We start from the raw sequence: 27,250 nt of genomic DNA on the forward strand, positions 1-27,250 counted from the left end.
TGTGGGCTCAAGCCTATATATTTTAGGGCTCTGTCCCTTGCAACCCCAAATATCCCAACTGAAATGGTGGTGAAGTATGCTTTTGGAAGATCACCCTAAGTGCTACAGAGAAGTTTGAGTAGAAATAACTCAGTTAAAAGGCCAGGACAGCCAGATTCAAAGTGACCTCCATCAGGACAACTCAGGGTGGGATCCTAAGGATCATCACTTTCTCATCGGGCCAAGGCTATGATCAGCACTTGTCCCTCCTCCCTGTGCTTTTTCTTAGCAGGCTTTTTGTGATTTATGCCTGCTGGGTATTCCGCAGGTGGGGGCATTAGCGGGGAGGGAGCCACACTGGGGTGCCTTCCTACTCAAACCCCTGCCTATGGCGTGTGTGCTGTGCCTGTCATCATGTGGCCAGGACCTGCGCGTATGTGTGCTGTCCAGGTTGAGCTGTGTGCGTGTCGGGGTTCTTGACCCCTGCTTGGTTGAACATCCAGCGTGTGCGACAGGTATGTGCCTTGGGTCTGCCGGCGTGTCCCGGCGGGGCAGCCCGTTGCCAGGAGCTGTGTGGCGCGTGCATGCCTTTTGCAGGATGCCCTCGTGGGTGTAAGCCCAGTGCCCCAGGGCGCTGAGTCTAGGCCCAGCAGGCGGGAACCTCGTCCTATCCACCCCGTACCTGCTCCTGGCAGCCTCCTCGGCGGCTTATGGCGGGGGGCGGGGGCCCTCTGCTGGCTGCCGCGCGCGCGCACGCTGGACTCGGCACGCGCCGTGTACGCGCCCGTGCGCGCGCCCCGCGCCTCCAGCCCAGCGCTGGGAGTCGCTTTCGCTGCCACTGTCTGCTCCCCGGGGCCGTCTCCGCTGCCGCCTCCCCCAGGCCGGGGGCTCTGTCCTTTGGGCCGCTCGCTCCGAAGCAGAAGGACGAGCTCGAAGAAGATGCTTGGGCCCGTGAGTACCGCGGCGGCTGCGGGCCGGGCGGGCACGGAGCACGGGCGGAAGATGGTCCCAGGGATGAGCCCCTCCCCGAGGGCGGCTTTGTGCCCTGGCCCAGGTCGCTGCCCAGGACCCCGGCCCGGGCCGCGGGCAGACCCTCCCCCAGCCAACACTGGAGGGAGGAAGGGAGGGAGAGCGCCAGTGAGCGAGGGAGCCGGAGCGGGGCGCGAGCCGCCACCAGTTCGCTTGGAAACCGTTGCCACAGCAACGGGGTTGCACTCCCCGGCAACGCGACTGCGGGGTAGCGACGCCCCCTCCCCCCTTCGCCACCCCACGCGGGGCCACGGACCCCGGCGCTGGGGAGGTAGAGCTGCGCGGTGGGGGGAACGTCGCCCCTCTGGCGGGTCTGGGTGTGCCTGCCTCCACCGCCCGTCGAGGGTGGGGGTGGGGGTGACGAAAGGCTCTGTGGGCACGAGCTGGCTCCCACGTGGCTGCAGTCGTCGCAGCAGGGCTCCTAGGGTGGCTGCAAACGTGGAGGCGGCCCAGACCCAGGGACTGCCATGGGAGGTGGAGGCATGGAGGCTGGGTCAGGGGTCTCTGCCGGGTAGGTAACTCCTACTACCACTACCAGCACCCAGGGCCTTCTGGGATTCCCTCACGACGTGGCCTGACGGTGTTGTGTTCCCTAGAGGTGATGTTCCTTATCAGGAGAGAGGAAAGAAGCTGCCATCCCTCCTCATTATTGTTAGGGCATGTGCCAAACTGCTCATGAATTGACTATGGGTCTCTGCTCAGTGTTCCTAGCCATCATTCTCCAGGAAGGGGTTGAAGGGGAGTGGGCAGGAGTGGAGGAAAGGACATTGCTGACCCAGGGAAGCTGAAGCCCAGGCCAAATGGAAGCGACCCAGCCCATTGTCTGAACCACAAGTGCCCCTTTCTTGTCTGAGCACAATGGCCTCGACTATGCTGGGTAGCATGCAGGTTGCTGGCAGACACCAATGCCACATGGAGGTGCCTGTCCTCCAGAGGAGCTCCTCTGGGAGGAGAATGGCCGCTGAGTCAGAGGAAATGACCTCTGGCTCCCCTCCCAACCTCCCCTCAGCGGGCAGTATGCTGGAGAGAAATGCCCCCCCTGCCAGCTTTTCAGGGCCTGATTCAGCAGATACCAGCCCCAACCACAAGCTTGGGATATAGCATCTTTGCGACCACAACCACCCTTGGGTTTGCTTTCCCATCCAGGGCGGTATCCTGGGCACCAGAGGTGACAGGTATCTGGAGGCATTTGAGGCCTTGGCATAAGATGTCCTTAGATGGGGGCTGCTTGGGAAGTCAGGCCTGAGTCTCTTGTAGGCAGGGTGGCCTTGGAATTACTCACAGTCTCCTTTCATTCTTTTCCTGTTCTGTGTGGGACCTGTGTTGAGCGCTCTGCATCTGTTATCTCCTAATTCTTAACAGCTATTGTGCAAGGTAAGTTTATTATCTTTGTTTTAGAGAAAGGAGACTCTGAAGCTCAGGGAGGTAAAGTGACTGGCCCAAGGTCACACAGCCAGTAAGTGGTAGAGCTAGGTTTCCACTGCAGATTTCTCTGCTGGCAAAGCCCCTCTCAATCTGCTAGGCATAGGTCTGGTGACCCAGGCAGAAAAGAATCCTAGAGCCTCCCAGGGGATCATGTTTAACATTCCTTCACATTCTTCCAGTAAAGCAAGTGTCTTTCAAGCTGTGGCACACCTTTTCCTTCCTTCCAGATTCTTGCTCCTTCAGATGCTTTATAGGACTGTGCTGCTACCAGCCTGTCTTCCTCACTCCCTCCATTTTCATTCTCTGGCTGAGTCCAAGTAGTGAGGGGTGGCTTCAGGCCCCTGCAAAAGCTGTGAGCATCTAGTCTGGTTCTTGAGCTCTGTGTCCTTTTCAGCTTATGGTCCTGGCTGTGGGAGAATTTAGCAAAGATGAATCCAGGCAGTGCTGGGTCCTGTGGGTGCCCAGTCTAACTCAGAGGTTGTAAACCCAAATGCTTTCAGGGGCCCATGAGGGTGGGGGCAACAGAATGAGTGAGGTGGGCCTGAGTGAGCGGCTCAGTTTTAGTTGATGTCATTGTGTAAGATGTGGACTTGGTTTGACCAGATTGTCTAATTTTCTAGATGAGCCAGAAATCTGGAAAATCTGGTTTTTAAATGTTGATAAGAGTATTTTTTAAAATAGATTATGGAGCAACAAAACATCCATGAGTTGTATCCAAGTTGAGGGTCATACGTCTGAGACCTCTGGTCTGTGGTAAAGTGAGGGCAGTTTTTGCTGGAACACCTCCAGGCTGCATAAATGTAGTGCCGTGGGCTTATTTCCACATTTGAGCCTCTCTGGCTGCGAGGTACTGGTGTTTGTCTGGTCACATGCAACTGTGTACATTAGTCTTGAAGAATTTTCATCTTCCTTATCAGTTGTGCTTCCCCTTTGACACTGTCAGGCCTACCTGTGGGCAAAGAAACTTAAGCTTAGGGATGGGAGTAGCCAGGATGGGTTCACATGTCTCAGTTAGGACAGAATCAGGATTTGAACCCAGGGCTGCCCCTCAGTGCTCTGTGTGTTAACACCAGGCTGCCCCCACTACCTTGTGGCCACCTCCCTTGCATGGACAGATAATTATTCCTTCACTGAATGAGGGGATGAAGGCACAGGGAGCCCCCCAGAATGAGGTTTTGGTCTTTGAGCTCTGGCCCCACATCCTGCCCCCAAGTGGGCCAGAGCTGAATGTAGTGGACCTGAAAACTTTTTACTCACAAGCCCACTGGAGTCCCAGTCTCTATTTTCCTGTTTGCAATTTCTTCAGCCCTGGGTTCCTAGCCCACTGCCAGAGTTGGTTCACAGAGATTCTACCTGCAGGCCAGGGTGCCAAGCCAGTACCTTAGCCTTGCTGGAAATGCCCCCATGCCTGGCTGATTTGGGGAGCTGGGACAAGTTCTGCATCTCCCTGTGGCCTCAGTTTCTCCTTCATGGTGTGGAAGAGGTATAAAATGTCATCAGTGCCTCTCTGAAATGCCCTTCCTTCCATGACAGTGGGTTTTGCAGTTGCCACAGCCTCATAAACACCTAACTCTGTGGGCCTGAGCTGGACCCAGCTTCTTGTTGAGCCTACATCCTTGACTGTAGAACGAGGTGAAAACAGCCGCCTCCTGAGTGTTACTGAGATCACGACTGTAGAGGCTGGTGTTATGTGCAAGGCATGTAAGACAGGGTGACAGTCACCTTCCTCCTCCACCTGCCCTCAACACCCCACACCACACCGTCCTCCTCCCTCCTATCTCTGGGCCTCATGCCTGGGACTCTACCTCGTCACCCAGAGCCCCTGCTGCCCTGGATTTCCTCTCTACTCCAGAGCCCCTGGTGTGTGCCTCCATGTCATCTTTTCCTTTTATTCATAGATATATGAGCGCTTGGTTTGCTTATAACCCACCCTGCGAGGGCTGAGGCTGGGTGATGGCTTCTTTCTCAGTGACATTTTGGTGAATGGCCGACATTTCCCAGGAATGAACTGGATGCAGACCCAGCTCCTGAGTGTCCCTGTCCTACAGCTAAAAGACCAAACAGGTAACTGGACACCTCTAGTCATTCCTTCAAGAAGTAGCTTTTGAGCTACTGTGTGCCAGTTGATCAAAATAGATGATGCCTCTCGTGTTGGACCCAGACTACTCCAGAACTTTCTGGTTACTGGGCTTCATTCTCATCCAGCTGTTGGGGTGAGGTAGCTCAGGGATGACTTGTCCAGAAAAAATGACCAGAGGCCAAGAGGCCTTGGCAAGGGATCATCCTGAAGGCTCTGATCTGGGTCACAGGATGCTCCTTTGGATCAGCAACACTGGCTCAGCATCTGCTGGGAATTTGTTAGAAATGCAAACTCTGAGGTCCTATCCCAGGCCTACTAAATCAAACGCTGTGCATGGAGCCCAGCCCTCTGTTTTGACAAGCTTTCCATGTGATTTAGGATTCATTCACTCAAGTTTGAGAGATGCCAATCAGAACCATATTAAGGCTAGGCTTGTTTCCTGAGATGGTGGAAAGGCACTGGAGGGCTCAGGAAGGAGAAAGCCTAGGGAAAATGGGCAATGTGGAGGAGAGCTGGTTGACTGGGCAGGAGCCTGGCATGATGGTACAGTGGTAATAGGGATCTAGGCAAGAAGTAATAGTAAGAAGGGTCCACTGGCAAGAGGACCAAAGGGTGTGGACACTACCCTGAGGATAGGAACAACAGGCTTTGGTATCTGGAATGAAGGGTGGGCCCATTGCTGAGATAAAGGACCCAGTAGCAGATCTTTGGGTCTAAGGTTGAGGAGCCAGGGTTCTTCATGCAGAGAGGAGCAACGAAGTCAGGTGCCTGCCTGTAGCAATGCATCCAGGTCCTAGAATATGAGATCTGTGGTCATTGGATGTCATTTAATCTCTTTGAACCAAGTGTTCTAATCTGTCAAATGGAAAGAATGCTAGTCTACTTCCTTGGATCGTTAGAACTTTTTGTGCACTCCTCAGGCAGGGAGCATCTTAGGGACACACACATCTCTGCATCCCCAGGCCAGAAGCTGTCATCATCAGAACTAATGTTTTTGTTCATCTCCACACCCGTTGCATGGGTTAGCTCAGTCTTCACTGTGGTCATTGATGAAGAAACTGAGGCAGCATGGATGTTAGGAAACACCAAAATCTCTTTTGTCCCCCTACTGCGGTCCCAGTGAGGGTGGCCTAAGAAAACTGTACAGAACTATATGCCCCAAAACACTACACATAAATCAAGATGGAATCCTAAAGAATGTTCAAATAACCTGCAAGAATGTGAGAAAGAAAAACAAAACAAAGATGGCAGACTTAAGAAACAGTCCATCTGAAGGGCAGGGCTCCTAACAGCAGAACTGGACAAGTGGCAGGTGTTTGCTTTTAATGTCTGAAGCAGTGAGGCAAGGTGAGTGGCTGAGGGCAAGAGGCTGGCTCTCAACTTGAAGGGCTCCCAGACAAGGACGAGAGCATGCACAAAGGCATGGAATAGTAAAGCCTCTTGGGGAGGCTTCAAGAACTTTGACCTGGTCAGGAGAGCCTTTCAGGTCTGAATGATCAATGTGTATATACTGAATGCCTATTATGGACTAGATGATTATGTGCTGGCTTTAGGCTGGATTGCAGCCCTTTGGGCCTACTATAGTCCTGTGGAGGAAATGGCATCAAATCCCTTACCCCTCAAACTGAGCACTTGGAGCCAGACTAGGGTCAGAGGGCCCTCATCTATAAGAGCCCTAGTCAGCTATAAGTCCTCAAGAATGAGACTTCCTCTGACCCACAGTTGCCTCATCTGTAAAATGCAGCAGTGATGCTTACCTCCTGGCTGAGGGGTGACAGTGGCACCTTGTCCTGGTCTGGTCTAATGCCCAGCCTCCTGAGCTGGGCACCCTCAGGGCACAGTCCCTGTTTTCCATTCCTTGTTAAGCCTGGAGCTACCATTTCATCTCTCTCGTGTAGCTCCTTCCCTGAGTTTTTCCATGGCTGCTATGGCTGGCTCCAGGGCCTTGATGGGAAGGAACAGGAATGCACATTTTGGCTACTAGCTGGCCAGAGTGCCCAGTGCCCCTGTGGATGCAAAGTCCTCCTGTACTGACTGCTCACACACATGTACTGGGCTTTTAATTTATACCTTGCTCATCACATAGGGAAAGTATTTGGACACAGTTTGTATTAGACATAGGCTAAATTTTAGCTTCTCATCTTATTAGCTGTGTGAACTGGGACAGGTCATTTCCCTCTGAGCCTGCCTCTTAATCTGCCAAATGGGCACAACCACGAGTGTCAAGATGGTGTCAAGTAAGATTCTGCATGGAAAGAGACAAAAACAAGTCCTGATGGTCTTGAAAGATTTTTTTAAATACCTTTTATGTATTTATTTTTAGAGACAGGGTCTTGCCCAGGCTGGCCTCAAACTCCTGGGCTCAAGCAGTCTTCTGTCTCAGTCTCCTGAGTAGTTGGGACTATTGGCAGGGGTCACTGGGCCTGGCTCTTGACAGATATTTCTAATTCAGCTAAGCCCTATTAGTTTCAACCCCAAAAGTGCCTTTTCTGACCCAGAGCTGTTCCTACTCTGCAGACCAGGGGGACCTCTAGTTAGTGCCAGTTTCCTCAGAACATTCCTGTTCCTGAGGGCTTGGAAAAGGAGAACAACAGATTTAATTAACTCCCAGTGACTGGCAGCATCGTGTTTTTATCTGGGCTGCCGTCGCCATGGCAGCCTCATGGCGGGGTTGTGGAGGGGGCGGGCAGAGCTATTGTTCCTGCCATTGTCTGTTCTGGAACGCAAGCCCAGGAGAAAAGGACTGGCATGGGCACCAAGTGGCACATGGCTGAAGGCAGCCATAGAGTCAGACAGGAGCCATCTGGGGGAAAAGGTAGGGGGCTGGCCTGTGGTCTGGCATTCTCTCAGCTTGGGACTCAGACTGTGAGCCCCAGAGTTGAGTATATGTCTCCTGCCTTGAGCTTGTGGAGGACAGAGGGTCTCTGGGGCTCCTGGAAGAGGACCACAGTGTAGCTCAAGCAGCAGCATTCCCCCACCCTGACTCAGGCTGGGGTTTTGTGTCCTGGCCTTTGTCAAATTAGGCTTTGCCATCTACATAGTGAATTGCTTCTTCATTCCGGTTATCCCAAAGAATTGTATGTTAAAGCTCCTGGTATAAGGCATCCAAGAAAGGCTCATTTCTGTTCCTTGGGGGTGGTCAACAGTGCGCTGCTGTTCTTCACTGCAAAACCAGAGCTCCTTCCCTACCTATCAGGATGCAGGGTTGCCCCTCTTCGCCCTGGCTGTGGAGAGGAAGTGGAACTAGAGTTGCCCGTCTGGGGCAAGTGCAGGACCAGGTGAATCTGAAAGACAAGCTTCCAATTCTCATCTAGTTTTCCTCTCCTCTGCGGAGAAGGAAAAGAATTGGGGGAAGGGAAATGGCAGCCTGGAGATAGAGTGGCAGAGCCAAGTGGGGCTGCGCATGGGTAGGAGGTGGGGAAGCCGAGTTAGAGCTGGAAACCGGCAGGCAGGCGGAGGCGCCTAGAGGAAAGGAAGAGGGCCTGGCCCACGCCCGGCGCCGCGTGTCAGGCGCAAAGGAAGGACCAAGGCACACAGTGGCGGTTGGAGTCACCCACCAGACAGAGCGCCCCAACAGGCGCGGGGATAAGGAGGCCGCGGGTGCAGGGCTGAAGTTGGGGCGCCGGCTGGGCTGCTAGTGGGGCTGAAGGAAGCGGACCGCCCTCTGGTTACTCAAAGCGACCGCGCCGAGACTCCGCTTCAGCGCCCTGGTGTCTACAGGTCTCTGAAACCATTTCAGCGCAGGGATAACCTGTGGGTTGTAGGTAGAGAATCTCGCGTGGGCTCAGCCATTAAGCCTGGCCTTTGCGCGCCCCCTGCTGACCCGCCGTGGGTTCGTCAGCACCCGAGCTCGGCAGCAGCAGCGGTGGCGGCGGTGGCGGCGGCGGCGACGGCGACGGCGGCCGGGTCTCAGATCCGGGGAAACCCTACCGGGGAAACCTCGAAGCGTGACGTCATCGTAAATGGTGACGTCACCGGGCCCCCGGGGAGTGCGGGAGATCCCACGGAAGAGGCTTCCCCGGGACGACGCGAGCGCGGGCCCGGAAGTCATCGGGAGCTGCGGCGTGCCTTCACTGCCCCCTGTTCCTGCCCCGCAGGTCCCTCGCGGCCCCGGGTAAGGGACGCCCCCGCTGTGCCGGCGCCATGGGAAGGAGCGGGCTCCGCAGCTGCCCCCCACCGGCGCGTGCACGACTTGAGCCCCGCTGCAGACAACCCCCGGCCGCGTGTCCCCGAGTGACGCTGGCGGCACCTGGGAGCGTGGCGCGGGCTCGGGGCCACGCAGAGGAGCCCAGTGTCCAGTGAAAAGCTGCCGAGGACCCACCGCCCGCACCGCCGCCATGGTGATGTCCCAGGGCACCTACACGTTCCTCACGTGCTTCGCCGGCTTCTGGCTCATCTGGGGTCTCATCGTCCTGCTCTGCTGCTTCTGCAGCTTCCTGCGCCGCCGCCTCAAACGGCGCCAGGAGGAGCGACTGCGGGAGCAGAATCTGCGCGCACTAGAGCTGGAGCCCCTGGAGCTTGAAGGCAGCATGGCTGGGAGTCCCCCGGGCCTGGCGCCGCCTCCACCACCGCACCGCGGCCGCCTGGAGGCGCCGGCGCACGCGCATCCGCACGTGCACGTTCACCCTTTGCTGCACCACGGGCCAGCGCAGCCGCACGCACACCCGCACTCTCACCATCACGCGCTGCCGCACCCGCCACCGCCGCACCTATCGGTGCCGCCTCGGCCCTGGAGCTATCCGCGCCAAGGTAAGTACTCTTGGGCTAGGATCTACCGCTGGCAGCAGAGTGGGCCGGGACCTCGGCTGGAACAGACTCCCTGCTGAGGCGCGAGGCTTCCACCCGCGGCCTACCCGGGAACCCGGGAGGAGGGATGGGCTGGGACTGGTGGATGGCCAAGGTTTCTGCGGGAAGCTGTGGACCGGTGGCCTCACCACCTCCGACGGCTTCTCATTCTGCAGCGGAATCGGACATGTCCAAGCCACCGTGTTACGAAGAGGCGGTGCTGATGGCCGAGCCGCCGCCGCCCTACAGCGAGGTGCTCACAGACACGCGCGGCCTCTACCGCAAGATCGTCACGCCCTTTCTGAGCCGCCGTGACAGCGCAGAGAAACAGGAGCAGCCGCCACCTAGCTACAAGCCACTCTTCCTGGACCGGGGCTACACCTCGGCACTGCACCTACCAAGTGCCCCTCGGCCCGCAGCCCCCTGCCCTGCCCTCTGCCTGCAGGCCGATCGCGGCCGCCGGGTCTTCCCCAGCTGGACCGACTCTGAGCTCAGTAGCCGTGAGCCCCTGGAGCACGGAGCTTGGCGCCTGCCGGTCTCCATCCCCTTGTTCGGGAGGACTACAGCCGTATAGAGGGGCGCCCGGCGTCCTGGGCCCCACCGGCGGACTCCTGGCCTGACTGCGGGGCTTTTTAAACGCTTCCCTTGGACTGCGGGGTGTTGGGGGGGAGGGATTTCTTACCCCGTTTGTTACATTTTGAGGATAATAAAGGTGTGTGATCTGCTTTGGTACACACGGAAGGGACACCCGCTGCTTGCACCCAAGGTTCTGGTGACCAGCCATGCCCAGGGCCTTAGCAGGAAAGGGCTGATTCTGCATTTTTGCTAGCAGCTCACCTGAGGGTATGGAACTGAATCTTAGGCCAGATTTCTAAGGAAATCAGAAACTGGTTCCTCTGGGGACCTCAGACCCCACTTAGCGTCTTTGAGATCACTGTTAGGGCTCCCCACTGGTAGCAGAGAGGTGCTGTGCCCACTGTGGCGGGAGGAATTGGGAATCGGGGCAGGCAGCCCAGGCCAGGTCAGCCCCTGGAGGCCCAGAGCAGCAGGCCTGAAGGGATATGGATTTCTTTATTAACAGACATGAGCACGACCCGTTACAGAAGTTTGTGCTTTCCAAAAAAAACAGTTACTGAACGTGAAAAAGGAACCCAAGCAAAGAGGAAGGAATTGGGGAGGGGCCATCCAAACCCCTGGGCCCCAACCATAGCCCTGACCTGAATCACGCCTAGGGCCTAGGGCCTCCAGCCTGGGACCTGCCCGGCAGGAGAGGGCGGTGAAGCCGAGGGGCCCCAGCTGGGCCTGCTACTTCCTTTGAGTCAGGCAGGAAGGGGTCAAGAGAAGGGCAGGGAGGGGGTCCCAGGGAGCCAGAGCCCACGAGCCATTTATTGCCATGTTTTAAAATTCGTGCAAAATATCTGAAGCCCTGGACAGAGAATACAAAGTGATATTTTTCCGAGAAACATAAAACTAGGAAAAGAGGTGGGGGCACGTTTTCCCACCAGAGTTCCCCCCACACCAGGCCCCAGGCCTCCACCCCGCCAGATCGAGGAAGACTAAGCTACAATCTGGACCGGGTGAGGAGAGGGTGGAATATGCAACAGCGTCTCAAACTACCAACGGGAGGAAAACCAGTCAACTGTACAAGTCTCCTATCAACTTTAAAAAAAAAAAAAGAAAAAGAAAAAGAAAAGAAAAAGAAAAGCTGTAAAAGTCAGGCCCTGTGGGTAGAGAAGCAGACAAGTCCCCGGCCAGGACCAGAATCCAGAGTGGGTGCCAGGCGGAGCTGCTGCGAATGCAGGCGCTGTGGGCCGTCTGGCCAGAGGCCGGCGTAGGTGGGTAGCCTTGGTAAGGGCAGCCTTGGCGAGGAAGCCAGAGGGCAGGCACCACAACTAATCACCACCCTCGAAGCCCTCCTCCTCTTCTGGTACTGGGTCTGCGTCCCAGCAGGTGATGTCGATTTCTGTGGTTTGGGGAGGAGACAGGAGTTAAGATGGCCAGCAGATCCATGACTGTGTCCCCCAACCTCCAGGACCTGTGCCAGCTGTATGTGCTAGGGATGATGCTGACCCACACTCAAACCCCCACACCCTCACCTTAATTCCTCCCCATCATCCACCCCAGTACTACCTGGAGGCTTGTTGTAGAACACAGGAGGTGGTGCCTTTGCACACAGTTCTTCTGATTGGGCAAATTCCTCCTCCTGTGATTGACTGAAGTACCCTTCACTGGCCTGCAGGAGAAAAGCCCTGTCACTAGGCCCCACCCACCAGGACTAGGGCTGACCTATCAGGACTGAGTCAGTTTCCCTAGCAACCAATGACTCCATCAGTGGTTGCCAAGGAAACACAGATGCCTGCCTTCGGAAGAAAAGCAGAGCTGGCCCAGGGAGGGGGAGTAGAATGGAGCTTCTTTCCCCAGTAATATGGGTCACAGAGAAGGGTGGGTACTGTTACAAGCAAAATCAGCTTCCTGGTGGAGCCCTCACCCCTCCCATCAAGCTGCCCATGCCCCACCTGGGTCCCCTCCTTCTGGGTGGTCTCGCCATTGGTCAGCAGGTGGGGTTCCGGCTCTAGCTCCTGCTCTGGCTCCAGCTCTGGCTCCTGGTCCACCTCCTCTAGAGTGGTGGGCAGAGTTGGGGCCTGGGGAGCAGCCAGGGGTTCCCCTTCTACTTCCTCCTCTGGGTCACAGAAGGTAGCTGGTGGCTCAGGCAGCTCATCAAAATTGAGAAGGTTGGCACAGCTTTCACCTGCCGGTGGCAGTGGCTCCTGAGCCACCTCATCCAGCAGAGGCACCTCTGCCAGGGCGACCTCAGTACCCGAGGGTGGTGTGGGGGCCCTAGGCTCAGCCTGGGATACTGAGGCCCCTTCCCCATTGCCAGGCCATAGGTCATTAAGGCTGGCAGTGGCAGCGGTAACATTGTTGGCAACAGTGGTATCAGCGGTGGCAGTGGCAGTTTCAATGGTGTCAGCTGCACGGGTGTCGGCTACTGAGGGCTCAGCTGTGGTAGGTTCCACAGGGGCAGCCAGGACAGCCTGCTCTGGAGACTCCACGAACATCAAGTCCTCCAAGGGACTGCCTTGTCCCTGGGGAGGGTCCTGTGCCTGAGGGGCCTCCTCCATGGGGTCAGCCCAGGCCTGAGGAGCTGCTGCTTCTCTAGCCTCCTTGCTGGTCTCTTCTCTGTCCAGACTGGGGCTGGGCTCCTGGGTCTCTGTCACAGCACGGATAGAGGAGACATATGCAATCAGATCCCTGGAGGAAGGATGGAGACCCTGATGGGCCACTCTCTACCCTGCCCATCAATGACAAGTGAGAGAGTCCAAGACTTCTGGGAAAGAACACCTTTACAAGGACACAGGGCACATTTCAGCACCAACTGCACCTCATTATCCCTCTACTTAGTGTCTTTAAACCACTCTGCAGCACAGAGAGGAAGGTTCAATTCCCACTTCAGAGATGAGACACTGGTTTAAAGAGAGTCAGTCTGACTGCAACACAGGACTCCCTCCTGGACTGTCTTGGTGATGGGTGGTCCAGATCCTGTGGGGGAGTTGTTACTATGGCAACCTGGGGTTTCTAGCCCAAGGACTGATAGAAAGTCCAGTGCAGGTGGGCTCCTCTTACCTTGGGCTGGTGGGGGTGGCGGTGGCAGTGGTGGTGGCTGTGAGGATGTGACCTCATCCAGGGCCCGCTCAATCTGCTCAGTGACAGGGGTTGAGGCTGTGCTGGAGTCAGATGGGCTCCGGGCAGGAATAGGGGTGGGTGCCATCCTCCGGTGGCTGTCCAGGTGGCTGCCTGTGGAATAAACCCCCAGGTTGGTCAGTGAGGGTAGGGGAGCCAGGTGGGACCAGGACTGTTCACCTTGGGACCTGGCCAGCACTTTATCTTTGGAGTCTAGGTGGGGGCTGGGAGCTCCCCAGGTCCCCTAGGGACCAAACCACTGCTCCAGACCCTGTAAACCAAGCCCCTGGGGGCCAGAGCCCCACAGGGCTAGGGATAAGAGGCAAGGCAGTACCTGCTCTGGGGACAAACACCAGAGATCAGCAGTCAGGCTGGGGGAGTGAGGGTGAGGGGGCTGCTGGGAAGCGGGGCCCTCCTTACCCCTCCCCACCGAGGCCTGGGGCTGCTACCTACATGGGAGGGAGGAAGAGAGGTTTGGGGTGCGGTGACAGGTGATATAGGGAAAGGGAGTCCGTGGAGGGGAAGAGGAGGAAGAGGAGGAGGAGGAAGGCCCACTGTCCGATGCCTTTATGAAAGGGCAGTACGGACGACCTGCCGAGAGAGACAGACAGAGAAAGAGACAGAGGACAAGAGAGGGTCAGTCTCCCCTACCCCCGCCCCAGGGCCTTACCAGACCCTGGGGCTGGCCCTGGATGTCCAAGCTGCCTTCAGCCAGAGCACACTTTTAGCCAAGCTGGGCAACAGCCTCAAGCCATCTGATGCCTCCCACCAGCACCAGATACAGACACACAGCCACACCAGGAGCCTGCCACACACAGCCAGCCTCTCTGAGCAGCAGCACAGCTGGGAACAACCTGCCCCACCCCTGGGACCCCAACACAGGGCCAAGCACACAGCGGATGCAAATACTCAGATCAGCAGACAGGGAGTAGAAGGGTGTGCTTCAGGGGGAGGTGGAAGCTGCACACCAAGAAGCCAAACAGGGAACCCTGTGCACCGGCTCCAGGTTGCTCAAACCTGGGGTCAGGGGAAGAGCCCACCCCACATGCACCCACAGCCCTGTAGGCCAGACCGAGTCCAGCCAGCAGGGTTGCTGCCAGTGGCCAGTGGTATGCCTGTGCCCATGCCAGAGCTATGCAACTGGCTCTGGCACTACCCTTTGCTCAGCCATGGCCCAACATCCACACTGCCCCTCCCGCCCAGGGTGCTGCCACCTGGGAAGCTGCGGTGGAAGTGCTCTGTATGAGCAGTCTTGCCTTCTCCAAGGGATCCTTGGGCAAGGCCTCTTCCATGAAAGAGTCCCAGAGGGGCTCAGGGCCATAACCTGAGAAGTGGAGATCTAGAAGGGATGGGGCCAAGGACTACCTGTTCGGTGGTTGAAGGGTGAGGGCACATCACAACTGCCCGCAGAGGCTGATGCGACTCGTTCCTGCTGTTTAAAGAATTCCCGGGGGTTGTCAGGCCGCTGGGCAATAATGGCCGCTGCCTCCTGAGAACATAAGGAAAAGATCAGGGCTAGGTTGAGGCAGGCTTTACCCATCTCACCTGCTCCATATCCCAGCTCTCACCTCCACCTCTGACTCTGACTTCTTCATCTGGGTCTCTTCCTCTTCATCCCGTTGGTCACCCTGGAAACCAAAGGGACAGTGTCCTGGGCACTTGTCCCCACAGGGACTCTTGGCTATGTCTCTCCCATGATCCAAAAGGAAGGGTCTCAGAAGTGGCACCTTTGCTCCCTTTACCATCCAGTCACACAGTCTTCTCCTGACCCTCAAGGCCTTTGATCAGGCCTTGAGTACCCTGCCTTCTCAACCCCACATCTAACCAGGCACCCAGGGCCATCTAAAAACACCCTTTTGTTTTAAAGTTAATCTTTCTCTGATGTCCTACCCCACCGTCTGGACCACCATGCCCCCATCATAGCCACCCAGACCTTGATATCAGGGCCAAGGCCTCCTCACTGGTTCCCTGCCACCTTGCTCTCTTCCCTTCATATGTTCTCTGAAGACCCTAAAAGTACCTTTCAAAATCCAGACCAGACCATAACTTTTCCTAGCTTAAAATCCCTCAGGGACTTCATGAGCCACAGCAAGCACTGGCTGAATGTGGCCCACAGATAGCTTTTGTTTTGCTGGTATGTGTTTTAAAAACATATTAATTAGTTACCATGATTTAAACATCAGAAAGTTTCAGTCAGGCGTGGTGGCATATGCCTTTTATCCCATTGACTCAGGAGGCTCAGGCAGGAAGATCACAAATTTGAAACCAGCCTGGGTAACTAAATGACACCTTGTCTCAAAATTAAACATAAAATAAAAGGGCTGTGGATGTAGCTCAGTAGTAGAGCACCCCTGGGTTCCTTCCCCAGTGCTGGGGAAAAAAAAAAAACCAGAAGTTTCATATTGAACTGAAATTGAAATCCTGTTTCTTTGAAATGCCAAAAGTTCCAGCAACAATAGCCTTCTTACCCCCAGAACAGTCACTGGCCAGAGTGGTGCCACAGCTGCCCTGACATGAGGTACGTGCCGTTTAGTTTACTGAAGTCACCACCACTCTCTACTGCCCTTCACCTGCCCACTTCACTTGTCACGTGTTGATATTACAACCCAGTTAGGGTGAATGCTCACATTCCCCTTTGCTCCAGACCCCGTCATCTCCCCAATGCACTCGGTAAGATGTTGACATGAAGTACATGGCATGATAGTCATAGCACCCCCCCCCCCCCCCCCGTGCATTACCCTTCCACCCCCCCATGCCTCTCCCCAGTGCCTGGTTCCCACCCCAAGCCCAGCCTGGGCTTCTAGCCTCAGATTAGGAACTGCCTTCTGGGGAAGAATTTCTGCCCCATCAGGTTATTTACTTCTCTGGGTCCCCACAGGGTGTTCCCAGCATCCACCACAAACAAATTTCCTGTTTCTGAGGTCATCTTCCCCATTCCCTATGAGCACACAGGATGAAGATCGCTGTATGTGAGTGGTTGGCACAAGGTTGGTACGTTTGCCCAGCTGAATTCATTACACCAAAACCTTAGTGTCCTCTGCTGCTCTTGGAGCAAATCAGACTGGAGGAGTTGGTGAGAGAGGAGAAAAAGCTATAGATAAGGTGGTGAAGAAGCTAGGTTTCTTTTTTCTTTCTTTCTTTCTTTTTTTTTTTTTTTTTTTAAGAACATAACGGGGAATGTAAACTTGCCTACTCTCATGAGTTTCTCTCCTCATTCAATGAAAAGACCAGAGGTAGCTTACCAGAAACGTTTAACTATCAACAGTGTGAACACCACTGATACAACTTAGAGCTGTGGGTAGAAGACAGAGATCAATATGCTAACCATAAAGGTCAAGAACATAACTATGCCTAAGCATTTTGAGATACGTGGGAACCCCCTGATAGCCCAGGCAAAAAAGGGAACCTAGTCAGGAATGGTGGTGCTCACTTTAATCCCAGAGACTGTAGCAGGAGGACTTCAAGTTCAAGGACAGCCTCAGCAACTTAGTGAGAATCTAAGCAACTTGGCAAGAACCTGTCTCAAAATAAAAAGGGCTGGGAACTGGGCACAGTGGTGCACGCCTGTAATCCCAGCAGCTCTGGAGGCTGAGGCAGGAGGATCAAAGCCAGCCCCAGCAACTTAGCAAGCAGTCCCAGCAACTTAGCAAGGCCCTAAGCAACTTAGTGAGACCCTGTCTCTAAATAAAATATAAAAAAGGGCTGGGGATGTGGCTCAGTGGTTAAGTGCCCCTGGGTTCAATCCCTGGTACCAAAAAAAAAAAAAAAAAAAAAAAAAAAAAAAAAAAAGGGAAGGGGGACCCAGAGAAGGAACACAGCTCTTATTAACAGGGGAGATAAAGCAGAACAGCTCCTAAACCAAAACAAAGTATTTTCCTGTGTGAGACTTTCCTTACAGGACCTGAAGTCATAATGCCACCACACTGACTTGCTAGAGTATCTGCTGTCACTATCACACGAGTTGACCTGAAGGGCAGGATGAACTATAAAATAATGTGAGTTCCTTCAGATTTTGCCCAATGTGTTAGTAATGGGGGAAGATGCACGATTAGCTCAGGGGAGTCACTACACTATTCTGTCTTCTTTTGTATGAGTTTGAAATATTCTGTAAAAGTAAACTTTATCAAAAAGACCTTGCTATGAACAAACAAAATGTGACATATACATACAATGGAATATTATTCAGCTTTGAAAAGGAAGGAAATTCTGATGTGTGCTACAACATGGATGAAATGTGAGGACATTTTGTTGAGTAAAACTAATCCAGTCGCAAAAGAACAAATACTGTGTAACAAAGCAGTCAATCTCACAGAGGCAGAAAGTAGAATGGTGCTTGCCTGAGGCTTTGGGATCAGGAGAATGGAGAGTTAAGAGTTTAATGGGTACAGTTTCAGTTTCCCAAAAGAGTCTTAGAGATGGACAGGGGTGATGGTCATACCGTGATGTGAATCCATTCAATTCTACTGAACTGTACACTTAAAAATGGTTGAAATGGGCTGGGCATGGTGGCAGATGCCTTAGTGAGAACTTAAGCAACTTAGTGAGACTCTGCCTCAAAATAAAAAATAAAAAGAGCTGAGGATGTGGCACAGTGGTTAAAGGATCAATTCCAAGTACTAAAACCCAAAAATGTTGAAATGGTACATTTCACTTTTATGTCATTTTACCATAATTAAGAACGAATCAGTCAATTAATTTTAAAAAAGACGTCTCCCATCTTGTTCTTCAAGATGTTTCTAACGCCTGGTATAGGGCAGGTGGCAAGAATTTGCTGGATGTTGCAGTTTACCGAGGTTGCAGTTTACCCATCACACACCATCTCTATCACCCAGGGTGACACAACTAGAGTGACCTACAACAGATACTTAATGCTCATGCCTACAGGACGGTCTTGACGCCTCCCACTCAGCCTCCTATGAGTATGAGCCTGGAACTCATTCAAGCCCTCATGGCCCAACATCTGCCCAGGATGGTCCCACTCCAACAAGTATCACCCCACCACCCTTGTTGAACTATACCTTGCTCGGTCCTGAGTGACCTTAGCTATTTCTGAAACTCTAAATTTAATTCAGGGGCTCGGAGTAGCTCAGTGGTAGTGTTTAGGATGCTCAAGGCCCTGGGTTCAATTCCCAGAACCAAAAATAAAAAATAAAATTCAAAGCATTCCAATTTAACTTTCGGGACTAATCCACAAACCCATGGGCCATTCCCAATGTGTGGAGATTTGGACAGCACCCCTGGAATGAGGGAACTGCTCCAAAGAAGCACACTTGGGTATAGGCTCTTAAAGCACTGGCTAGAATTCACCCAGGTGGCTCTGCAGCACTCTCATTGTGGGGCCCAGGCCTCAGGCTCCTGAGTGCAGGAACCATGTCTAATCTACTCCGCAAGTCTGCTCCCCCACTGGGGAAAAAGCAGGGGGAGCTGGGTCTGTGTGTGTTTAGGTCAGGGTGATTTTCTTTAACAATCTGGGAACAAGTTTTTCCAAGGAAGTCATTTTCCACAGCCAGAGGCCAGAGGCCAGAGACCCATAAGATGGGATGTCAGTCCTGCCATTCCACGCCAGCCAGGCTCAAGCAGGTCCCTAGAACACCAAGCACTGTCTCTAAGCCACTGATCTCCCCAGGAACATGAGGGCCATCCCTCACTTCTCTGGTAAAGAACTTACAAAGATAGACTGCTCCTTCAACCGCCTCTTGGCTTCTTCTGCTTCTAGAGTCTGCTGTTTCCTCCTGGAATGATAAGCCACAAGCACTCCCTTCAGGGTGGGCCGGGGGACTAGGAGTCAGTCTGCTGGGCTGGGTGGGCTCACCTGTGCTCCTCGATCTGCTGTTCCCGCTCGCGGTAGCGCCGCTCACGCTCCTCTTGCTCCTGCCGTTCCTGCTCCATCCGCTCCTGCTCGAACCTGAGCCTTGCATCCAAGGCCTTCTTCCGTTCCTCCTCCTTCCTCAGCTCTTCCTCCTTCTGTAATACCCGTGCAGAAGAGTAGACCCCGAGTCAGGTGGACATCCCAACCCTCCTCCCCATTCCTCGCCCAGGGGTGGGAGGTGGCCATTCTGGACACTGATAGGATGAGCCTATGCACAGAAGGTCCAAAGAGCTTGCTCTTTCTGCTGGGAGAGCATGTGGATAGGACACACCATTCAAGCGTGAGGGACTTAGAGCTACCCAGCTGAGTGCAGGAGGAACAGCTCGGCCTGAAGGCCAGGGTCGGGGTTCTGTACCTTGGCCTGCTCCCAGAACTGCTCTCGATTAATTCGCTTCATTTCCACAGCTGCATCAGTCTTCTGGTAGGTGGTGCCCTGCAGTCAAACACCCTGACGTGAGCACGGAGTAAGGGCTAAGAGGAACTAGGTAGATGAGACTCGGGCCAGGTCATTCAGGCAGAGCCCTCGGCAGGGCCAATACCCAGGCACACACTGACCACAGGCTCAGCGTTCTCATCCTCCCGCAGCCGCAGTCGGTGCAGCACGGGGCTGGAGAGCCGTGCCAGCCCGTTGGAGAGCCGCTGCCCAATGGCACCTGCATCAATGTCTTCCACACTACTGGCATTCACAATCACATCGACGCCCTTTTGCAAGAAGAAGGCAGTGTTTAGGTGGATCCAGACTCCCTCCCCTCACCACCCCCAGCATATAGACCTGGTCGTGGGGGTCAGCCCTTCCCCTGTGAGCTCAGGCCCCACATACCTGGAAGAACTCAGCAACCTTAGCCACGTGGCTGGCACAAGCGCACTTTCGGGCATCAGGCACATCTTCACCAACCTGCAAAGTACACAGTGAAGAGAAGGGGGTCAGGAAAGGATAGGAGGCAAGCAGTGTCCAAAGGCCCGGCTATCTTCCTCAGGGCTGGTGGGATTCTCCCCCACGGTGCCAGTGAGTGGAGGGGGCAGAGTGTGACTATGCTAAGGGTTTCAGGCCCCCCAGCCCACAGTTGCATACCCAGTTGATGAGCACGTATTTTGGCAGAGCAGCTTGGGAGTCCTTGACACTGCAGAAGCCGTACATCACCTTCTGGTTCTCAAAGTGGCCTGAAAGCTCCTGCAAGCCCCCTTCTAGGGGAATCGAGAGGGCATCAGAACTCTCCTAAACCCTTACCCCCCAGAGGGCTTGGAACCCAAAGGAAAGATGCTTTGTGGGTTCCACAGGCACCCTCAGGGTCTTCTGACCTCTGAGATCGAGAGGTCCCAGAGTTCTGTGTTGGCACTGGGGGAGGGGGCAGACAGGAAATAGCTTTGCCTTTGAATCCTCCAGGGCCTGACTCAGGATAGGACTGAGGAGGTGTTTGTTCTTCACACATCCTTATTTCTCACTCTTCACACACCTCATGTCTCACCAGGTGCTACCCAATGAGGTAAAATAAAGCTTCCCTTAATAAATAATCTTGTGGCTCTGGAGAAAGTGGGGCTGATAAGGGCCACCCATGCTAGGAACCTTCCCTTATGGCTGTGTGACTTTGAGCAAGCCATTTTCCCTCTCTGAGCCTTCTCAGAAGACAAACAGGAAACAAGGCTCCCTCCCTCCCCACTCTGAGAACTACAAGGATGACAAGAGGAAGGACAACCGCCAGACAAGTGTGGGTCTGCTGGATGCAGGCGGGAAGGTGGCTGGGAGCCAGGCGGGTGGGGTAGAAAACAACCAGAGGAGGGGGCGGAAAGGAAGGCAAAGGAATGGCTGGAATTCTTACCTCCTGACGCTGCAAGCTTGAGGTCATCTGAGCCATCCTCATATGTGTACAGAGCCCTGGGGAGAGGGAGGGGTGGCTCATGGAACTGTCAGGGCCCAGGCAGCCAGTTTGGGGTGGGGATGGAGCTGGGGAGGGAGCAAGCAAGCAGGCCAGGCCAGGGGAGGGCTTCTGTTGTCTCCATAACAAAAGGGCCAGGCACCACTGCAGGTTTGGAGCCCAGCAGGGTGCATCTGGGAACCTGGGAGGCCTGGGTCAGATGGGAGCAGGAAATGGGGGTAGAAATTGCTGCCTAGTTGAGCTCAGCACGTCCAGCCCTGGCCCTGGCAGCCCACAACTCAGCGGAGCTGGTATTCGATGGAGATTCCAAGGCAACGGTTCCTTGGTTACCGTTCCCTGGCTACCACAATCCTCATCCCCCATTGGCCAGTGCCAGGAATGTACCTGGCGCGTGTCTTGGTACCCACTGCCCCTCCTGCTACAGGGAGGGAGGAAGAGCAAAGAAAACTCGGTGCTTGCACAGCACTGGGCATCCCCCAGTAACCATGGCAACCCAGCAATTGGCAGGGGAACTGGCCCACCAGAGCTGCATTCTCCTCGAACACAAAGGACCCTGGGGACCCGCCCTCAGACTCAATCTCTGCCTCTATGAAATGGGGATGAGGTCACTGTGGTCACTCCCTCCCAAACTTTGGCCCGCTGTGCTTTCCAGCTGTGCTCTCCTGGCCTTTCAGCCCCTAGGCTGCCTCCACCCTAGCTGAGGCCTCCTGGGACTGCCCCCTCCTGGGACTGCCGGTCTTTCCTGCCTGTAGGAAAGCTGACCCAGCAGCCTTCCTCCTTCCTCTTCCTCCCTAGTTTTTTCTTCCCTGGCTCTTTCTCCCTAAGTGGCAGGGGCATAGCATCCATCTCAAGGAAGGGAAGGCAGAAAGACCTCCCATCCTAATGCAGGCATGGCTGAGGACTGACCCACTGGGAGGAAAGGTCTTGCTCAAGAAGACTGGACTTGCCCCTGAGGTTCAGAAGGGTTCAAACCCTTCCCCAAAATCCCATTTCCCTACTGCCAAGGCAGGAGGAATGAAGGAGTATGAGGGAGACAAGGAGGAGAAAAGGAGGGGGAGAGGAAGAGTGAGGCACAGGAAAAGAGGAGGAATGGACAGAGCAAGGAGAGAAATGAAGGAATGAGAAGGAAATAAAGGAGGGCAGAGGACAAGGAAGAGAAAGAGAGGGAAGCAGGGCAGGAGGCAAGGAAGAGGAGGAGGGAGAGAAGGAGGAAGGAGGGGAGGGGGAGAAGGAGAGTAGGAAGGAGGGAAGAGAGTCTGGCTCCGCCCCAAGAGATTGGCACAAGTTGTTTCCAGGGCCAAATGGCACCCCAGCCCCTCCCTTCCTCCAGAAAGGGACACAGGTGGGCTGTAGGGCTGGGAGGTCTGGTACAACTGTTGTCCCAGTCGCTGCCCTGACAGCTGCTTCCCAGCACAGCTGTCCTACCACCTGTCAGGAGCTGCCCTAACTCACCGCTGGAAACAAAGGGGCCTCAGAGAATCAGAGTGTACACTTCTCCCTTCACAGATGAGAAACTGAGGCAAACTCCAGGGATCCAGGACTGTTCTAGACATCATGCCTCCCTGAGATAGGCTACCTGTCTCAGCCTTGCCTGGGCTTTCTGACGTCCCTTCTATCCTCCATTCTTGTCTACCTACCTCCCACCAATCATATTTTCCTGCTATGGTCACAGACTTTCCCCAACAGAAACCATCCCTAAATTCAAATGCTTCAGCTAGCCTTAATCCTTCAGCTCTGCCCAGCCTGCCTTTCTATCCTGACGCCCATCTGTATTCATACCATGTACGTGAGCCACACTGGATGGCTCCCTGATCCCAAACATTGTTCTGGATACTTCCCACCCTGGAGTCTTTGCATACATGGTTCACTACGCATGGAGGGCTAGACGTGCCGGACAGTCAATGCCAGCTACCCAGGCAGCTTCACCCTGAACCCCAGAATACCTATCACACTCCAGCAGGGACAGAAGAGGCACCTGGATTGGTCCCAGACCCTCTTTAACATATCAGAGGCACCCTAGGCAAGGGGCAGTAGAAACTAGGGAACCTGCAAGGAACCAGAATGGGAAGAGGGAGACCTTGAATCTACATATCTCACCAGCTTCAAACCCGGGAAACAGACACTGTCCCAGACACTACCCACAAAGGCAGAAAATCTGGTTCAGCTAACACGTATTGCTCTCTGGGTCCTAGGTCCAGTACAAAATAGCACCACAGGTTATTTGAAATGTTGATACAAACTCTTGGAAATCATCTAGGCCAGAAGTGGGAGCTGGACAGTGGCAGCTCCAGGGAAATCCTGGGGCCAGCTAGGGGTGGGAGGCAGAGGACCGCTTAGGACCATTGTGTTCTTAGGATGCTAAGAACTGGGTAGAAAGGCCCTATGGATTCTAGATATGATTGTGCTCAATCCCCTCTTCTTTTCAAGAACACTAGAGCTAGGTGCGGTGGTGCATGCCTGTAAGCCCAGTGACCCAGAAGGCTGAGGCAGGAGGATCACAAGTTCAAAGCGAACCTCAGCAATGTAACAAGGCCCTAAGTAACTTATCAAGACCCTGTCTCAAAATAAAAAATAAAAAGAGCTGGGCATGTGGCTCAGTGGTTGTGTCCCTGGGTTCAATCCTTGGTACCAAAAAAAAAAAGTACACCAGAAAGAAACAGGAACTTGCATGTGGTCACACAGTGAGTCATATCACAACCAGGGACTGATAATCTCCTACTATACAACCTGACTTCCTGTGTGCTCTGCTTCCAGTGTTGAGGCAGTGGTCCACTTCTGAGATCCCACCACCTAGTGCAAGCTACTCTTAACCCCACCCCACTCTAGTTCAAAGGCAAGCAAAGGGAAGGACAGCACCAAATCCCCTTTGCCCAGATAGCAGTTTTACCCAAAATAACCCACTCTCTGCACTCTAAGTGCAGGGTCTGCCCTTAGTCTTGAGATCTCACAGGACTGGTTCTGTGCTAGGCACTGGGGATACTCATGTCCCCACACACAGAACAGGATCCTTGCACCCTTTTTACAGAATGCTATCTGGGCTTTTGGGAGTGAGCAAATGTGTGTCTATGCGAGGGTGCATGTATGCATCTGTGTCTGTCCCACACACAACCCAGATGGGGGCTGACGCACACCAGGGATGAATAACTCCCTTTGGCCACATGGATGCTGCTGGGTGGTAGGAGCCCAGACCTCTGCTGAGCACCATATTGTGCAGCAATGGCTGGCTAGTCCCAGCATTGGGCTGCCAGAGCTCAACCTTAGAGGGTTTAGGGGGAAGTGGGGTGTTGTTACAAGACCCCCCACATGGAGGCATTCTAGGGCACATTGTGTCTTTCCCTAGGCAGGGCCATATCCCAAGTCCAGCTCTTCCACCAGGCCAAGAGGGCTACTTGCCCAGAACTCCTCCCATGATCTCAGCCCCCCAGGGGCAGGGCTGGGACAATGGGTGGGCCGCCTGCCTGCTTAGCCTGTGTTGGCCTCTCCTGTGACTGACCTGCAGGACATGAGAGCTCATCTCCCAAGTCCATCCCTTCAGGCCTGGCTGCCCGCCAGTGCTGCAGTACCATGGCATGGACGCCTAGCTATTTTGTCCCCTCCTCCAGCCCCCTACCTAGTTGCCCTCCCAGGGTGAGGATAAGGCCAGTCTAACAGGGTTCCTTCAGACCTGCCCTTGCTCTGTGCCTCAGTTTCCTTGAGAAGGGTCTGTTTCCTGCCTGCCAGGGGGAGGAGGTCTAGGAACAAAATAGGCACCTGTCCCAGGAGAATATTTTCTGGGGGATAATGAGTCCAAGACAGAGAAGTATGGAATCCCTTGATTTTCCTGCCACCGGAGGGGCTCCAACCCCAGAGCAGGTGGCCTATCCCCTCCCCCAGCTCAGGAGAAGACAACAGCTGGGGAGGGGGAGAGAGGAAGCCCAGCTCCTCCCCCATCAGGAGCTCACCGCCTCTTGATGATGGGTGAAGGGGTTAGGGACCCAGTGGATCTACTCAGCTTCTCATCCATCTTCCTCCTTCCATGCTTCCTTCCAGCGGGCCCCCAGGACCAGTAGCTGGTCCCTCGGTCTCCCGTAGCCCAGCAGCCCAGTCCCTGCCATTCCCTTCAGGTTGGGGAAAGGAGGGCTCATCCCTGCCTCTTCCTCCCTACCCTCGAGGGGTAAAGGAGTCATTTTGCGGTCGCCATGTGGCAGTGAACCTCCTTCCACAACACCCCAACCGAGGTTAGGGGGTTAGAGCAGCCAACACCCGAGAAGCCCCCGGTGGGCGGGGCGCCCTGGCCCCCAACCGGCTCCGCTCCTCCCCCGCCCTGGCTTTTCTTTGTGCTGTGGCCGGGCCGGGTTGGGCCAGGCAGGCTGCGCTGGCTCCGCTAGCTCGGTCCCCGCCCCGTCCCCGCCCGGTTCACGCTTGCTGGAAGGTGGCGAAGGTGCCCTTGGCCGGCCGGTGCACACCTGTCCCTCGGGCCCGTGGAGGGGGGCAGGGAGGGAAGGGGGATGGGCTCCTGCAGGGCCATGCGGCCCCTGGCCACACATCTGGACCCGCGTCTATCCTGCCCGAGTCCAGCCACTGTTCCCACCGCGCGACTGGGGCCGCCTCCAGGCGCTCGGGACCCGGCAGTGCCCCGCCTGGCCCGGCCCGGCCCCTCCCCCGGCGCGCACAAAGGCAGCCCCTCCCTGGTCCTCCCGGCCCCGATGCACCATTTCGGGGTCTCCCCCTCCCTTCCCGGTTGCCGGGCCGCGGCGCAGGATGGAAACAAAGGCGCGGCGGCGGCGGCGGCGCGGGGACAAAGGGGCCGGGGGCGGGGGCGGGGGGCTCACCAGTCGGCCGCGCTCTCCTCCCGGATCACCTCTTCGTACGCCGCCAGCAGCTCCAGGCGGTGGCCGCTGAAGCTGACGCCGGCCATGCTTCGGGCCGGACCGGAGCCGAACGAACAGACGCACGGACGGACGGACCGACGGACGCAAGAGGGAGGGAAAGAGGGAGTCGCCTCTACCGCCGCCTCGGAGCCTCTGCAGCGCTGCGAGCCGAGCGAGCCAGCGGCCGGGGGAGGGGAGCCGGCCGGCGGGGGGCGGGGGGCGCTGGCTCCGCCCGGCTCGCTCCCTCCGCTCGCTCGGTCCTAGCGCCGCCCCGGCCCGGCCCAGGGGGAGGTCCGCCCCCCCTTCCCGGCCTGCCCCGGGGCGCCCCCAAGCCCCTCTCCCACAGTCCCGCGGGGCGGCACCCTGAATTCGGTGTGCCTTTCTGCTCGCAGGGCCGGTCCCACATACGCCCCAAATCCTCACCTGCCTCGTGCCTGTCCCCAACCTAGGCGCTCGCAGTCTTCCTCAGCCCCCAGTCCAGCCGGGTCCCCACCTCAATAAGATTCCAAACCCTACCCAACCCCAGCGTCATCCTCTCTTCTCCCCTCGCCCACTGCCCAGCGAGTCCAGCACCCCCTTGCTTGATTTATCCCCATCCTAGCCTCACCCCACTCCCAGGTCTGTTCCACCCCATGTTAAACCCATTTCCCAACTTGAGGCTTCGACACAATTCACATGACAGCCCACCTTTAACCTGCCTGCAGCCCATCTCCTCTTCTTAAAGATTCATTCCTAGTCCATCCCCATCTGTGGTATGGTATCCAATACCATCTGTGGCCCAATTCCACATCCAACCTTTCCTGTCCCAACTCCAGCCCCATTCCCAGCCCCCTGCTTAGCATTACACACCTCCACCTATTCACCACTCTCACACCTCAGTCCAGCATCACAGTTCTTAACCACAATCCTCCATTCCTGCTCCAGGACCTGCTCAGGCCATTCTCAGCCCCAACCCAGCTCATCATCCTACCATTCTCAACAGCTTTCCTCCCTCCATGCCTGAGCCCTCCTAAGTGGGACCAGCCTAGAAAATCCTGTCTCTCCTAAGCCTCACACCTCCCAGAGTAATCCCAAGTAGAGTCCCAGAAGCAGCATCTCACCCCAGACTCTCAGGGCAGAGCTCCTCCAGGGACACTCCATGGCTAGCCCCCTGGCACCCTTATTTCCTAAAACTCTAAGCACAAAAAGGCTGGGACCTCAGAAAAGCTCCCTGGTGAGACTCAGACACCTGTCAGGGCCTCCTGGAACATCTTTTCCTTGCTGAGGGCTGGGGTGGGGGTGGGGTTGAAACCCTCCACAGCTCTCAGAAGCTTTTTCCATGACAGTGAAACCTACCAACCCATCTTCCCAGGGAGGAGACAGCACAACTTCACCCTGGTTCATTCTGTGGGGTGAGGATGTGATTCCAGATGGGCCCAAGTTGGGTGACTGAGTTAAGTAATCAGCTATAATCAGAGAATAGCAGTGTGTGCATTTACACCAGCACTTTGGAGTAGGGGGACTCTTTTAAACTCAGAACATTTAACAGGTCCCTGCCTCAGGAACTCTTGGTGTTCACTGTGCTCATGGACCCCTGGCCTCTGCAGTTTCTCATTTATAGTGAGACCCTGGCAGGGTCAGACTCAGGCCCTGTGCCCTAGACCCCAATGGGCAGTAGGTGCAGTTAAAATGCAATGGA

The 27,250-nt window shown here is 55.4% G+C and overlaps 2 protein-coding genes and 1 long non-coding RNA gene across 6 annotated transcripts; 1 reads left to right on the forward strand and 2 right to left on the reverse strand.

Annotated features, from left to right (window-relative positions):
- PRR7 (proline rich 7, synaptic) lies at positions 1–11,002 on the forward strand. Of its 3 annotated transcripts, none has more exons than XM_079144647.1 (3): positions 1–930; positions 8,611–9,262; positions 9,475–11,002. In XM_079144647.1, exons 2-3 carry the CDS (start codon positions 8,851–8,853, stop codon positions 9,870–9,872), a joined length of 810 nt encoding a protein of 269 aa, XP_079000773.1. In that variant the 5' UTR covers positions 1–930; positions 8,611–8,850; the 3' UTR covers positions 9,873–11,002. The 3 variants fall into 3 exon arrangements, with proteins under 3 accessions (XP_079000773.1, XP_079000775.1, XP_079000774.1); XM_079144649.1 differs by lacking the exon at positions 1–930 and adding an exon at positions 4,403–4,497; XM_079144648.1 differs by lacking the exon at positions 1–930 and adding an exon at positions 6,066–8,233.
- On the reverse strand, positions 2,372–9,000 carry LOC306663974. The gene is made up of 2 exons (XR_013764602.1): positions 8,875–9,000; positions 2,372–2,840 (listed from the first exon to the last, which is right to left on the reverse strand). It is a non-coding gene; the product is annotated as an uncharacterized lncRNA (long non-coding RNA).
- On the reverse strand, positions 10,351–25,767 carry DBN1 (drebrin 1). Of its 2 annotated transcripts, XM_079144633.1 has the most exons (15): positions 25,534–25,767; positions 20,666–20,721; positions 19,921–20,033; positions 19,669–19,743; positions 19,404–19,550; positions 19,204–19,281; positions 18,792–18,943; positions 18,648–18,711; positions 14,548–14,607; positions 14,345–14,468; positions 13,429–13,570; positions 12,923–13,089; positions 11,815–12,509; positions 11,429–11,531; positions 10,351–11,261 (listed from the first exon to the last, which is right to left on the reverse strand). In XM_079144633.1, the coding sequence occupies exons 1-15, from the start codon at positions 25,617–25,619 to the stop codon at positions 11,191–11,193; spliced, it is 2,133 nt and encodes a 710-aa protein (XP_079000759.1). In that variant the 5' UTR covers positions 25,620–25,767; the 3' UTR covers positions 10,351–11,190. The 2 variants fall into 2 exon arrangements, with proteins under 2 accessions (XP_079000759.1, XP_079000758.1); XM_079144632.1 differs by lacking the exon at positions 13,429–13,570 and having other exon boundaries at positions 12,923–13,093; positions 25,534–25,764.
- Positions 25,768–27,250: the final 1,483 nt, after the last annotated feature.

Source organism: Sciurus vulgaris (genome assembly GCF_902686455.1).
Source record: "Sciurus vulgaris genome assembly, chromosome: 6".
Lineage (NCBI taxonomy): Eukaryota > Metazoa > Chordata > Mammalia > Rodentia > Sciuridae > Sciurus > Sciurus vulgaris.